This window comes from Calliphora vicina, chromosome 5, assembly GCF_958450345.1.
Source record: "Calliphora vicina chromosome 5, idCalVici1.1, whole genome shotgun sequence".
Taxonomy (NCBI): domain Eukaryota; kingdom Metazoa; phylum Arthropoda; class Insecta; order Diptera; family Calliphoridae; genus Calliphora; species Calliphora vicina.
In genome coordinates this window covers 112,041,218-112,057,882 of record NC_088784.1, presented here as the reverse complement: position 1 = coordinate 112,057,882, position 16,665 = coordinate 112,041,218, and the positions used below count along the sequence as shown (strand labels likewise).

The 16,665-nt window shown below is 29.1% G+C and overlaps 1 protein-coding gene and 3 non-coding genes across 4 annotated transcripts in view; 1 reads left to right on the top strand and 3 right to left on the bottom strand.

The window, feature by feature from the left end:
• Positions 1–703: 703 nt before the first annotated feature.
• Positions 704–776, bottom strand: TRNAR-UCU (transfer RNA arginine (anticodon UCU)). Its single transcript has one exon. It is a non-coding gene; the product is annotated as a tRNA-Arg (tRNA).
• Positions 777–1,099: 323 nt separating this feature from the next.
• Positions 1,100–1,172, top strand: TRNAM-CAU (transfer RNA methionine (anticodon CAU)). Its single transcript has one exon. It is a non-coding gene; the product is annotated as a tRNA-Met (tRNA).
• A 1,447-nt stretch (positions 1,173–2,619) lies between these two features.
• The window catches only part of Roc2 (Regulator of cullins 2), a 39,959-nt gene continuing 25,913 nt past the window's right edge, over positions 2,620–16,665 (bottom strand). Inside the window, exon 2 of the mRNA XM_065511674.1 lies at positions 2,620–2,903. Within this exon, the coding sequence (XP_065367746.1) occupies positions 2,722–2,903 (182 nt within the window). The 3' untranslated portion in view covers positions 2,620–2,721. The remainder of the gene's footprint in view (positions 2,904–16,665) is intronic.
• Positions 8,445–8,516, bottom strand: TRNAE-UUC (transfer RNA glutamic acid (anticodon UUC)). Its single transcript has one exon. It is a non-coding gene; the product is annotated as a tRNA-Glu (tRNA).

Here is a 16,665-nt window from a genome sequence, read left to right as displayed (position 1 = left end):
AGTAAGAAAGCCATATTCGAGTCTTATTACCCTTCACCAAATAATTATACTTCAAAATAAATATTTTTCGGTTAACAAAATTTATTTTTTTTCATTTTTTGGAAATTTTTTTTATCGAATTGTTATTTTAAATTTTAAAAATTATTTTTTTTAAATTTTTCATTTTTAAATTTTTTTTTGGTGAAAAAAATTCGGGTTAAAAAAACTTTTTTCCGATTTTGACCCATTGTAGGTCCAACTTACTATGGTCTTATATACGTCGTTGTAAAGGTCTTTAAAATATCTATCATTGGATATCTATATTGTCTATATTAATGTCTTAGTAATCCAGATATAGGTCAAAAATCGGGGTTTTCCTGGTTTTTTCCTCATATCTCAGCTATTTGTGAATCGATTTTGCTGATTTTAAATAGGAAACTTCTCGAAAGCATGTCTGACAGAATTATTGAAGAGTTAGATATCTGGGGTCTTCAGAAAATTTATTTCTACAGACCGACATGGCTGTAGAAATACCCTTTATACCCTCTCACGAAAGTGAAGGGTATAAAAATAATTGTTATTTTTTATTATTTGAAATTAATAAAATAATCTGTTTTACACCTATCATACATATATACATTACACATGTACTCGAAACTCGAGCTTAAATGATCAAATAATAAAAGCAAAAGGAAAATCGAACAAATTTCTTAATCCGAAACTGCATCCCTTGTGGGGATCGAACCCACGACCTTTGGATTAGAAGTCCAACGCGCTATCCTCTGCGCCAAAGGGACATGTTGCGAAACGCTGGCCAAATACATTATACAAATTTCTAACTATTTTTTAATTTTAATTTAATCTTAGAACATTAAAAAAAATAAATTTAGAGTTGTGCTAAAATGTAATAACTAAAAATTTATATAAACAAAACAAAAACATGTTTTTGTTAATTAATTTCATCTAATAATGCATAGCATGTATACAAACGATATACCTTCATACATACATTTTTTGTATAAAAATTTATGTTCTTGTGCAAAATTTATTGCAATGTTCTAAATTATATATCAGTTTAACTTACTTTCTCGTATAACGCATTGAATGAAAGGCTATCATAGCCTCGGTGGCGCAGTAGGCAGCGCGTAAGTCTCATAATCTTAAGGTCGTGAGTTCGAGCCTCACCCGGGGCATTCGTTTTTGTTGAAAAATAAAATGCATTATGAAGAAACATTCTACAAATTATTGTTGCAGAAAAAACATGTACGTTGACTCGTTTTGTTTACCAGATAAACATCGTCTGTGGTCAGATACTTATATTTAATTATAATGGATGACAGTGTATTTTGACATGTTTCTTATGTTTGTGTGAAAAGACAGAAGTTTTGTTTATTTTTTCAATGGAATTTCCTTCCGCTCTATGAACTGAGGAGCCGCAGAACAAAAAGTACTTTTTCGAATTTTTTTTACAAATTGATTTTTTAGGATTTTTGTAATATTTGGAAATTTTTAAATTTTCAAAAAAGTACCTTTTGTTCTGTGGCTCCTCATATATTTATTCAACGTGTGATTCGGAGGAAACTTTAACTTTAAAAGCTAAACAAAAAAAAAATATAGAAACAAACTTATCAAAAACAAGTAATATTGATATATTCGGCTCTACCGAATCTTATATACGCAACACCAAAGTATACTAAAAGTATATTAAAAAAAATTGTTGGTAAAAAAAATCTTGTTGAACAAAAATTTGGTGAAAAAAAATTAAAAATCCGCGACTAGTTTTTTGCTTATATCTCAGCCATTTGTGGGTCGATTTTCGTGATTCTAAATAGCAATCTAAGTTGCAACCGACTTGAAACGGTTACAATAATGTTTGTTCTTTCGGTAACGGTATTTGCTGTTATTTAGCTAACGGTATTTTAATCAAAGGTTCGAAGGAATTAATTATTAATTCATTCTATTAAAGAATTCATTTCGAATTAATACCACTTCAAACGTAGTGAATTCATTCTGTTGAGAATTATTATATATTTCTTTAATTCAAATTCTAAAAATATGGTTCGTTAATTCTATTACAAAAAAGCTTAAGTATTTGTTTTCAATTCATTTTGTAAATGATTAAAAGCAAAACAAAGCTGAATGAAAAAAATACTTTCATTCAATTTAATTGGAAATAAAAAAAATTCGATAATTCGAGGTTTGAATTATGAATTAATGAATGAATTATATTCAAAAAATCTTTTAGCTTAAGAATTTGTTATGTTGGGAATGGTAATATGAAATGATTTGCTGAAATATTTAAATCTGAATTAAGATTTTAGTGAATTAAGCACAAATTGCATAAAAGCAACTGTTTCTTAATTCGCTTTGGTTTAATGTAGGTCGTCTGTCGAACTTTGGATATGTTTACATTTGTTATTATAAATAACAATAATTCGCCTTGTCGAGCAAAAAGGGTTAGCCAACCTACCTTTTTTGGTGTTTGTATGTTAAACAAGAGCATCTTTCTTACCTGATACGTAGTTATGTTTTTATTTACAAAGTACTGGGAATACTTATCTGAAATTGGCCTCCAAATCGCAAATCTATATAAATTTGTATTTGCTTTGTGCAAATTCAATAATTTTAAACGAACTATAATATATTTCTTTACATTTTATTGTTACAGTGGAGCAGGCAAGATGATATATCAGTTTAATTTATTTTTAAATATTCAATGCAGCAATATTAAAATATTATGTATTATTTGCCCATACGTTGTATAGACCATTCTTGTTGGCACAGGGGACAACGATTATTTTGTTTTACCCACAACGACATGCAGCAGTGATGGAAGGAGTGATTGCATTCACCCCACACCACCACGCAATCCTGGCGGCCCAAAACGTCACGTTTGTTTTCTGCCTGACAACGAAGACAAGCATCTAGAATTAAAAAAAAAACTTGTGCATCAATATCAAGGAAATTATTACAAAATTGTTTAGAAATATCGTATATATATATGAAAACAATTTTAATTATTATCAATTATTACAACAAATCTAAAATTATTTGGATAAACTACATGCATCAGCACTTAGATAACAATTGAGGGAAATATAATATAAAAGTTTCTACATATGTATATACGTTTAATATGTATGCCTGCATCATACACTTTGTACGCGAATGCAACATTGAACTTTAATTAACAATTACATACTTTAGAAAAGATTTTGTTTGTTTCTGTTGTAACAACGGCAAATAGAAAATTTGTAAGATAAAACTACATACATACATATACATCGTACAAACACACATTTACTGTACAAGCCAAGACCCAGCAGTTTTACAAGTGATCAATGTATCCATTATAGACAGTAATTTTCACTATTGTCTGGTTACTTGGATGACTCTAGTTTATATACATATTTTCAGCCATTTGACACATATGTATGTGCTTATAATAGTGCAGTTTCCCTAAGTAATCTAGAGTAATAGAAAGTAGTTGTTATATACACCAGTAGTATCCATTTGTAATCTAAATTGTAGTAGGGGGATCATTCGCCATAGGGGCACATCTGCCAACACCGAATAACTTAAAAACCGAGTAATCGATTTTGTTGCATTATCAAGTTATGTTTTCGTTTATCGACTATTTATCATCCCTGAAAGTTGGAACGTTTAATTTTACATATGATGTGAGGCAGACCCTATTAATGGTTTTTCAACAAGCTTTGAAAATATTTCAGCGTGTAAATATTTTATGCTAACTTCTTTAGTTTTTGTGATACAAAAAAGATATTGGTTGGTGATAGAATGCCAATAATAGTGAGCAATAAGTGACAATAGTTTTTCGACCATGTAATTTGAAGTACGAAAAAAATGTATATTAAGCCTCATAACTCCCCCTGGGGCACATTCGCCAGATACAAGGAATCCCTTTGATGTAGAGCAAAATGTTGATAAAATATAGAAAAATTCAGTCACAATTTGTGTATTTTTTTGTTAAGTTGTTTGAAATAAACAATAAATATCTAGTTTATTATACGTTGATTTGTGAATTAAGGTATAAAAAAGTAAAATACGTTTATATTTTTTGATTTTTTTTTGTTCTATTTTACAAAAGACAAATCTGCCCCCTTTGACATATTTACGCCATGGGTGGGGTGGAAATGTTAAATTAAAGCCAACATATCTAAGTATCCGAAACCAGAAAAAATTTAAAAATATGTATTGTGGTTTTAATTAGAGATCGCCACAAAAAAAATGCCTTTGGCCCTCCTTCTACCCTACATATGTTTAAATTTTTTGTTTTCATTCGACTTTAGGGATAAGCCATTTTATTCACTACTAGCTGACCGTCCCGTCCCGGCTTCGCTCGGTAGATATTTACTAATATGAGTAGTCAAAAGGAGGCAGTAAAATTTAGTTCTTTGGTTAGTTCCTACAATTTTCTCATACTTAAAAAAATGAGAAGTGAAAAGGAGGCAGTGTTGTTAGTTATTCAAGTTTCTCCAAAAAGCTATTTATGTACATAACTAGTGTTCATCCTAAATGATAGGTAAAATCACTAGTTCGGGATAGTCCCCATAACTGCTGGGGATATTCAAGTGCCAAATATTGTCAAAGTGTTTATTTGTTGATAAAATGACGCAAATACACATACGTATGTATGTGTTTGTACCACATATCATCACATGATGACGATGATACATATTGTATTTATATGTATACATACATATGTATTTACATATACACTTTATATACATACAGATTTACATAGTATATAATCATGCCCCCCAACGATCACTCACAATTTAAAAATGTATCTTTCCGTCTAAGAACACACCTCCCATTGCAAATATTATTATTGTTATTGTAAAGAAGACATGTGTCAATTTAACAAATTTTAAAAATAACTAAATTGATTGAATGTACATATACATACAGATACGTATGTATATACAAATGTACATATTAATACACATACATACATATGCCTATATACTATACATATATATATTTGTAAATAAACAATTATATTCAATTGAGACACAAAAAGCCAAAACATGCATATTTACACGTCTGAAAAAATACACAAGAAGGAGGTGACTTTGAAATGAATCAAAGTATTTTGAATATTTTTCCTATTGAACTTTACTTTGTACTTTATTATATTTTATTTCAATTAAAAAGACAACGTTTACAAAAACGTTTTCTTCATTCATTCATATGAATGTAATAACAAAAACTTTACGTACACATATATGTATAGTAGGGTTCCTAAATTCCCGGACTTTTTCCATTACAGGGAAATATTAAAAAAAAAATCTTTTAATTTTCAGACTATTTTTTAATACTATGGTCTTAATTTTGCAAATTACATCACCAAAGTGATATTTATGTGAATAGCAAAAACAAAATTTCAAACATTAATAGCACTTGGGGTCCAAATGACCCTGAACTTTTAAAATCACGAAAAACACAGTAATTTTGACCCCAAGTTCTCTTAAGGGTTAATTTCCATTTTTGTACTGTTATTTATTTTTTATTGTTTTTTTTACTAATGTTCACCAAACTGGGGGGTGAGAATGGCCAAAATCCAACTTTCGTTTATTAAGGGCCACCCTAGTATACATACATACATGTATGTACATAAGACTCAATATAACTCCTTCATTACTCCCGGTCAGTGACTCATTCAAGAATCGTTTTAACATTCGTCAAGTTTCATGCAAAACATTTCTTAGAAATTTACCCCAAAAACTGCTTATCTGTTTAATTCCCCCCAAGAAAATGCCATGTTGAAGTGTAGTTTTTTTTTTGTTGTTCAATTAGTGCAGGTGGTAGTAGAAAACAATTGTTAAACATTTATTAAATGGTTGTGTTTGTATCGGCACGTCCGTTTTAACAAAATAAAATGCACCTTAAGCTAAAAATTAAATTTAATATTAACCTATACAATCTTATCAAAATAATTAAGTCAAAATTTATGTAAAACGTAAATGTATCGTCAAAACATGAATGAGTAGAATTTAGATCTTTATTATTTGAATCTAATTGGGGCCAACATTTTGAGAAAATCGAACAATAGGAAGCCGAGCATAGCTTTTGTATACAAATGTTTTAGTTTCTGCTTAGTATATGGTCTAGGAAAATGCGTATAACTTGGATATTATTTATTGTTTGTATATAATATTTAAAATCAAATAATAACAACAAAATACACGTAGGTACACATTTCCTTTGACAATTGGTTTTAATTGAAGCTCAATCAGGATTGAATTGAATGTTGCGTCATTGTAAGTAGATGACGCTTTTGTATATGTACAATGTACATCCATATTTATTTATTTATGTAATTCATTTAAATAAGTCACATTTTTAAAATAGGGTGATTAATTTAGAGGTTTATTCTTTCACAGGGCACGCTGTCATCTTGTTTTTATTCAGTATTGTTGGACAAATCATATTGCAAAGACTCACACTACAACAGCGTACTGTCAACTCGCCGCTTAAATCGTGTGATAATAGTCTTTATTCCCGAGATCGAAAGTGATCGAAAACTGGAACTTCCGAAAACATTTGCATGAAATTATCATTAAAAACTAAATGTCGGATATGGTTCTTTCGACTAATAATAGTGATTCTGTTATCCGATTTTATATTAAGTGTTTTATTTAAAATAAAAAAAAAAACTATTAATGAATCACCCTATATTTACGTATGTTCTTCGTTTCTGATGTTGTCAGCTTATTCATACCATATACATACAGTGGGGAGCTCAAATGAGTACATGTTTATATTTTGTGCACTTCTTATGGAATAAAAATAAAACTAATAAAGCAAATCCAAAAATTTTTTCTGTCATTTATTTTATGTCTAATATGTAACAAAATGAATTACAATTCAAAACAAAAAATATCCAGTTCTAACTAAAAAAACAGACAAAACTAAAATAACTCGCATGTACTCAATTTTGCACCCCACAATAACTTAAGGGAAGAATTGCATTTTTTAAAAAAATTTTCAAAATCCTTTATTACGTAAATAAAATTTTACACGCATTGGCATATTTTCTATAAATTTTTCATTAACTTTTTTTGGAATACTCTCTCTCTCGTGCTCAATCCGCTGTTAAAGCTAGTACAAATTTGTAGGAGTTAATCGGTATTGTTTCAACCGCCAATTCACGATTCGCTAAAAATTCTCAATAGTATTGAACTCAGGACATTGAGCTGATAACTGCATTAATAAGAAATTTTTCTAGGAACACCATTCTTTACGATTTTTGACGTGTGCATTGGGTCACCATCCTATTGAAAAATTACTTCTGCTTCTGCTTTATTAGTTTTATTTTTATTCCATAAGAAGTGCACGAAATAGAAACATGTACTCATTTGAGCTCCCCACTGTATATACATTAGGCTGGGTCGATTTTTATTGACGATCAAAATGTAGAAAATCGTATAGCAGAAACGTAATCTACGGAAAATTCTAAGAAAGTTTCTTCAAGAAACCATAGGTCTAAAATCAAATCCTATCCTGCGCATTTCATCTTTTATTCAATAAAAAAACTATTAAAAAAAAAATAAATACTGAAATATCATTGGATAAAAGACGAAATGCGCGAGATAGGATTTGATTTCTGACATAGGAATTTCTTAGAATTTTCCGTAAAATGCGTTTCTGCTATACACTTTTTCGTGAAAAAAAATCCATCGACAAAATCGAATATTTTTTAAAATTTATTTTAAGATTTTATCCGATTACTTTTAATAATTTTAATACAACAAGTAAGAGGGCTATATTCGGCTGTGACGAATCTTATATATGTAGATACCCTTCACCTAATTATACTTAAAAATATTTTTATTTAAACAAGTTTAATTTTTTTTACATTTTTGTTTTTAATTTATTATTTTTAAAAAATCTTTTTTGGGGAAAAATAATTTATGACAAAAAAAAAATTTTTTGATGAAAAAAAAATTCAAAAAAATATTTTTCCCGATTTTGACCCATTGTAGCTCCATCTTAATATGCCTTGTATTAATCGTTGCAATTGATTTTGAAATATCTATCATTAGATATCCATATTGTCTATATTAATGACTTAGTAATCCAGATATATAGATGAAAAATAGGATAAAAATCGAGGTTGTCACGGTTTTTTCCTTATATCTCAGCCATTTGTGGGCCGATTTTGTCGATTTTATATACTATAAACATTTTTATATACAACCGGTTATTCGAACCGGTTTTTGATAGAAAAAACGGAAAACCGGTTTTTTAAAATGACGCTTTTTCGAATTATTTGAAAACCGGTTTTTAGAATATGTCCAATATTTGACAACTCTAATTGTACATTACCGTTTTTTTTTTGGAGAATCTGTTGTAGGAAAAAAGTCAGAGTTTTATTCCTACAATAATTAAAATTTTTTGATAATTTGTATAAAAACTAAAAAATAACTGAAAAAAAAAAATTCCCATACCGGGAATCGAACCCGGGCCTTCTGGGTGAAAGCCAGATATCCTAGCCACTAGACCATATGGGATACATACAACACGCCGGACAATTTAGGTATTAGTATGTAATCACATATGTATGCATGTAAGTGGAATATATTCAAGATAATATTTGGATATTAAATGCACTGGTATTATCTACATGTAGACAAGTTAAATTTGTTCTCTGTATGCATTTATAGATAAAAATAATAATATATGTATGTAGGTATGTATGTATTTATATACTTATTTATATACTATAAACATAATTATTTATATATACATACAATGTACATTTTGAGGTTTATTTAAAGTTACAGAGAAAAAAAGTTTGCTCATGAAGTGCACAAATGCTTATGTAAGTTCATCCATACAATTGTGAAATATTTGACTTTTTGTTTAAGAACTACGTGACGTCATGCACGGGGGCTTGTCATTTTGTACTGTATCTGTGTTGCTAAAACGAGTATAAAGTGAACTGTGTAGATGAGTGCAAAAAAAATGTATTATACCCTACTATTTGTATTTTACTCATGACTGTTAAAGTCAAAAGTATTACCAGATACAGACTTATCTTACATTTTACCAATGCCTCTGTGTATCTTCATGTCTACACCCAGAGAAAAAACAACTTAAAATCGATAAGAAACATTAAGGAAAGTCTAGTAATGTTGAAATTTTTTATTTCAATATGGAAACATATTAATTTAAAGTTAAATATAATTTATTTATCGTATTTTTGTATGGGTTTTCTATTATAATGAACATTATTGAATTAATATGACACGTTCTTATTTTTAAGCGTTCTTATATTGCAGCTTTTCCCTTAGTGTATGTCTAAAATGTAAAGATTACATTTCTCTTGTTCTGTAGGGTTATATAAGTTCGACTATTTCTTAATTTCTTTACCAATAACGACAACAAACACATACTCACGTTTATTGTGTTGATGTGTGAATAAGTGTAAATTTTTTTGTGGAAATCTTTAGGAACTGGTTATTAAAAATACGCAGAGTGTGACTTGGTTTTGTGCAACCCTCTCTAACTTACATTGTGGACCTGTTATAAGTTTTTACATTTCTATAATGAGACCAATAGTGCCAAAATTACGTTACAGGAAATAAACTGTATTTGGATCCCATTTTGACATAATTTGCAAAAAAGTATTAGAAATTATATTAAAATATATTAAATTATCTAATATCAAACTTATCGAATTCATATATTCGATTTTGTACTAAACAAGTAAGAGAGCTATATTCGGCTGTGCTAATCTTATATACCCTTCACCAAATTTAACTTTTAAAATAAAAATTTTGAATATTTTAGGTAAACAAAATTTGAAATTTTTCCAAATTGTTTTTTTAATTTAATTTTTTTTTTCAAAAATTTAAAATTTTTTGGAAATTTTGACATACAAAATATATGAAGAAATAAAAAAAATTTGTAATTTATAAAAAACAGTTGCACAAATCGGGAGCGTCTTATTTTGTTACCTATAAACTTCAGCGTGCGTTAAACATTTTACAGCTATCGGCTTGTTTCAGTGTTAATACTTAAGGAACGCGTGCAAATCTACACATACGCAATGTACATGTATAAATGTTTACACAAGTTATGTTCTTCTTGTTTTATTACTCCACACAAGTAATACATATTTTTAAAAAGTTAAAATATTTTGTTTATCTGGTTCCACCAACTTTAATTTACTGAAGTTAACGTACCCATTGTTAAACATTGTAATTTATACATTTTCCGTCCGTCTGTCAGTTGAAATCAACTTTCCGAAGCCCCCAAATGACTTGCATACATGATTGATATATCCGCTACAGTCAACCTTAAATCGGGCCACAAATAGATGAGATATAAAAACCAAAATTCGTTTAAACAATTTTTCACCTAAATTGTTTTTTTATTTTTTTTATATTCTTAACTGCTCAAATAGATGTGATGCCCTTAATATGGATGTAAAATCCTACAGCGAACGACTCCTAAGTCTACTCAAAGAATATCACAAAAGTGTTGAAGTTTCAGAAATATTTATTTCGATCAGTGAAACTATAGCGAAACAATTCGCCGACTAATATTAGGGTATTCGAATTATTCGATTTTTCTCTTGTTCGAATAAAAAGAATAATTCGAATAAGAGATTTTAACTTGTTCGAATAATTCGATCACACGTTTTAAATTAATCGAATTATTCGAATAATTTAATTTTTTTAAAAAAGTAAGGAATGAAGTTTTGATGTCGGTTTTTTAATATTTTATTGTTAAAGAAAAACAAAAAATAACGTTAAAGTTAACAATTCAAGTATTGATAATGTTAAAAAACATTCGAAAACAAAGCCCATCATTAAATTTTCAACCGAAATATTCTGATCAGATTAACTCCCGAACAATCTACAAAACTATTGACTAGCAAACCCTTTAGTTTCGGTTTTGGAGCTATGCTTTAAAAAATTTGATCTAGTTGGACATGATCCTGAATTCAAATACAATATAAACGTATTAAGAACGTTTTTATGTCGTCCATTAATTCGGATTTTAAATTGAGTAACTAATTCTTTAGTAAATTAATTATTCACTATTTCTAAATTATTAATAACAAATTGTATTATACATCAAGCTCTATCAACGTTGCCGAATATTTGCTTTATAAAGTGGACTTGGGGAATTACACAATAAAGGGAATCTGTCCAAAGTTTGATATCATTGTCAGTGAACGTGGCTAATGTCAATCATGCACTGCCTGACTTCAAAGGCAGTGCATGATTGACAAAGATGTTCAACGATATTCAAAATAATTTTTTGTTGCAAGAAAAGCATGGAGTTCGTCTTATACTCCATGCTTTTCTTGCAATAAAATGTCAGTTTTCAATATTTGTGATTATCATTCGATTTATTAAATATTTTGCAACACTTACGTACGCGGTTAATAACATCACTTATATACATATGTATATTTTAAGATCATGGCCTTCGTCTTTTTCAACGTAATCATTATAAATGTAAAATCATATTCTCCATCAAATTCAACACCACTTTAATATAAGTTCAAATTTTGATTATTAATTGGGGTTCTTCTAACATTTCGCCAGCTAAATAACAAATATTTTATTCCGTACCTTTTATTTTCATTGGTTCAAGTCCTAAATTAAAAATTTTGAAAGATTTGTTTTTAGAATTGTAACTTCTTGCAGTAATATTTATATATTTATAGAAGTAGCTATCGGAACACTCATCTAGTGTCTCTTTGTCCTTAGTTATTTGTCGAATTTCAGAAACAATACAATTTTTGTGAGTCATTATTACTTATATAAATTTGGAACTATGAAAAATTTTAAGCAATTTAATAAATTTAAATATATGTATATGAACATTTATTCGTTTTATTCGATTATTCTATATAAAATTGTTCGAATTATTCGTTATTCGAAAATGGTAATTTTTAAATTGTTCGAATAATTATTCGTAAGAAATTATTCGATTAATCGAACGATCATTAGTCGAATGAATACCCTAGCACATATACCCTTACAAGGCGCGGATCCAGGTCAACCATTTGGGGAGGGTGGGGTTGTTTTAAATCAATATTTGTTCTCCATTTTTCTTTTTGTCTTCTTTTTTATATGAAAACTTTTTGTGGGGGAGGGAGAAATTCCTATTTCACCCCCTCTGGATCCGCGCCTGATCCTTACTCTTTCATGGTGAATTCTATAAAAATGGTCTTGTGAAGAAACTAATGTTCCAAACTGTCCCGAATTTCATCCAATTTAAACAAGTCAAGCCCGATCATATGATACCCTACACCAATCTAATTATGGATCAATCGCAATAAAATATGTAAATTCTATAAAAATTCTATGTGAATTCTATAAAAATGGTCTTGTGAAGAAACTAATGTTCCAAACTGTCCCGAATTTCATCCAATTTAAACAAGTCAAGCCCGACCATATGATACCCTACACCAATCTAATTATGGATCAATCGCAATAAAATATGGTGGCATGACTTCTGTATATATGAAACCTATTTGTGTTGAATCTATTGAATACCAACATTTTTAAGAAATCTATACTCATTAAAATGTTTTTCGGAAGTGGGCATTATATGGGAGCTGTGACTAATTATGAATATTGGAATACCAAAATTTTGAAGAGATTTATACTAGTTAAAAAAGCTATGACTGATTGTGGACCGACCGATCATCACAAAATTTGGTGAGGCGAGTTCGGCTTATATAAAACTTATTCTTGCTGAATTTGGTTTGGATATCTATATAACTAAGATATTTATGAGAGCTTAACTATTTTCAGATATGGCAATCGTATGGGGGTTAGGAGAAATAATGCACCGATTCTAACCAAATTCAATAGGCTTTGACCTTGGGGCAATGGAAGAGCTTGTACCAAATTTTGTCGAATTATCAATGAATTATAATAAATAACAAATTTACTTATTTCTTTTAACAAATTTTTTTATTTCAACAATTGCGAGCACTTGCAGTAGTTGAATTTTTTGGAGATTATTTAGTACATAATAACCCACTAAGGATTATTTGCAGCAATTTAATTTTTATTGTCTTTTGAAATTGTTTTGAAATCTCTATCTCTATAAATCTCTCTATAAATCACAGCGACTTCAATGTACATAGAGCACCAAATACTCTAGAGATTTAACTAAAATAATGTTGCACAGTGTAATTTGAAACAAGACGTAATACTATTTACACTTTGCAATAAGATTATTTAATCCCAGTTATAAAAGAATACACTGATAAATTTGCTATACTTTCTATAGGAATTCGTTAAATGGCACTTGAATTTTTGCTTTTATTATTCGAGAAAAGCTAGATTCACCTTCGACAAACATGATATGCACACAAACACACACTCATGTACATATGTATGTATGTATGCAGTTGGATTTGATAATAGAATTGTCACATAAATGTGAAAATATATGACACACAGAGAATATTGTCAAAACTAAGCATTTATGATTCTTCAATTTACATATATCTTTTGTTTTCTCAGAAAAATGTGAGAATTGTGCCGTGATGAATGTCATTGCCAAAAATTATATTCATGATCCATTACTATTCACATCAACATTTTGTAAATTGAATTTTTTTTTATTTAGAACTAGAAAGAAGTACCATTTCTCATTTGCCTATAGAAATTTCTTAGTTTTAATGGAAAACTGTGTATTCAATTTAATTGAAATATAAACACATTCTCAGTAATTTACTCGTAATGCGTTTTCAATAAACAAAAACATTTTTAGGTGTTTACAGTAAATTAAAAGCATTTAGTGCGGATTTACTAGTTACATTTAACAACAAAACAAATAATAAAAAATAAAAAAAAAGTTAGAAGTCAGCCATAGAACGAATGCTTGCTTGACTGAGCAGTAAAAAGTTATCTTTGTTAAATGAAAAATGTCATAAAAATGTTGTCAACAAAATGACATTGCCATTGCCATTGGGTGCATTATATTTCTTGTTCTTCAACTGCAATTGCAAGGGGTGAATTCTTTACAGAAAATTGTTTTGAAACTTAAAAACTATTAAACTTTGCACATTTCAATTTATTTTTCCCAAAATTCGTTTTCGCACTAAAGGTATTTTCAGGCTAAAGCTTTTACATTTTCTTCGTCTAACATAAATTGTGTTTGAGTTTCAAACAATATTATTCCAAAATTATTTATTTTCAAATTATTTATAAAATGCATTTACCAAAATAACAGCGAATATCATTACCGCTAAGTTACCGCTATCAAAATAATTGTAATTACCGTTACTGCTAAAATACCATTATCGAAGTAATCCAAATTAGAGTTAGCGTTACCCTTTGACTTAGTAGAAGGGTATTCAATCGATTAACCGTTAATCGGTTAGCCGATTAATCAAATAACAAATAAACCGATTAATTTGAGTCGATTAACCGAAATTCCTTTTTTTGCACTTTAACATATTTTTTTGTATTTATTTTTCCATTTCAATTCAAATACAAATTTCAAATTAAAATTATATATTTTTTCGAACTTCCAAGAAAAATGTTTATTGAGAATAACAACTGCCATATTTAATTTATATGTTTTTGAAACTTTGTTTGCATTTACATGTACAAAACTTAACGGAACTAAACGAAACTATCAAAAGTATTCAATATCTAAAACAATCCAAAAAGGACACCAATGGTATTACTAAAGATTTGATATGCTTAGAAAAAACTAAAAAAAACTGAGATATTGTATATTCTTTATCATGCTTTCGATTTCTCCAACATCTACAATCAGCGAGAGAGGTTTTTCCAAGTCGAGTTTTATTAAATCTAAAGAAAAAAAAATTTTAAAAGGAAAAACAAATTAAATTATATTCTTTTTTTAAAAGATTATTTCAGAAAATCTCACTATAATCCTAAAAAACTCACATGTGTATACAAAAAGGATCTCAAATACCATATATGCTATTTTTGGTTGATTTGTTATGTTTTCTTTGTTTTTATGTTTTTGTACACAAAATTCGTTGTTGTATTTTCAATTTAAATTTAAAATAGACATTATTCGGTTAATCGAATAATTTTAAATTAACCCAATAAATCTTAACCCCGATTAATTATTTGCTCGGTTAACCGATTAAACCATAAACCCGATTAATTGAATACCCTACTTGGTAAGACCTCTTCAATATTTTAATAAATGTATTTAGATCGATTATTTTAAGATTTCGACTTGTTTTTGGCTTAAATTAGTATTAAAAAATTAACATATTTTTTTGGTATTTCCCGGGAATGGAAAAAGTCCTGGAAATTGGGAACCAAGTTGTAACCGAATTGCAAATAAATGAGGTACGTGTTTTGAAGTGTCCGGCCCTCCAGATCTAAATCACATAGAAAACCTATGGGATATTGAAGATTCCGAAATACGGCCTCAAAATTATACCACGAAGGAAGCTTTATTAGATGCGGTTATAAGGGAATTGCAAAATATTTAAAGGGAAACGATTCAATCTTTAATTGCTTCAATGCATTGTCGCTGTGAAGCATTAATAAAAAAACAAGAAATATCTTACATAAATACTTTTTAGTTTGCTTTTCTATTTTCAGATTTTAAATTATTATGTTATTATTTTTACTAGGATCGCCTGGTGGTCGAAAAGTCGATACCTTGTATGTCTGAAATGCTGTTTGAAAGCTATAAAAAACTAATTTTTGCACCGAATCATTACTGGCGATGAAAAATGGATCCGTTACGATAAGAGATCGTATGTAAAGCTCGGAAAACCAGCCGAATCGACACCAAAGCCAAATGTCCATGACGCTAGGGTAAAATATTATGACCTGGTGAAATCTAGGCAGACCATTACAGGAAAACTGTTCCGCACGCAACCGATTCGTTTGAAGCGAGCATTGGCCGAACAACACCCAGAATATGCTGCCAGACATGAAACCGTAATATTGAATCATGACAACGCTCGGCCACATGTTGCAATACCCGTTAAAAACAGTTTAGAATGAAGTGGTTGGGAAGTTTTGCCTCCCCCTCTTTATAGTCCAGCTGACTACTATTTGTTTCTATTGATGCAGAACGCTCTCTCTGGGATACGCTTTACTTCAGAACAGAGTATCTGAAATTGGCTTGATTCATTCTTGGCCTCAAAAGATGAGCAGTTCTTTTGGCGCGGAATCCATATGTTGTCAGAAAAGTGGGAAAAGGTCATAGCTAACAATGGCCAATACTTTGAATAAATTTATATTGTACAAAAGTTTCAAAATAAGTCATACACCCGATATAAATTTCATATATATTTTTCTTTTGGGGGATTTTGACCTATAGGATGTTGCTAACCACTATATGTACATAAGACGTATAATCCTTCGTCCATTCTATATAAAAGTATGTACGTTAATACCTACAAACACTCTTTCCTGACACTTGAACGTAGTATACATTGTGAAGATCTTTTGGGGTATAATTTGGATAAGATCATTTTTTAACAAAATACTTTAAATTTATTTTATTTTTAAGAAATGTGAAAGAAGCAGCAATAAATAAATGCTTCAACAAAATGCAAACGAACTTGAAGCTTGTCATGCAACTTATATTTTACTCTTTATTTATTTGTTATGTACCTTTCCATGCATATCCACATACATATGTATGTATTAGTTATTTACGTACTGTATACATTAT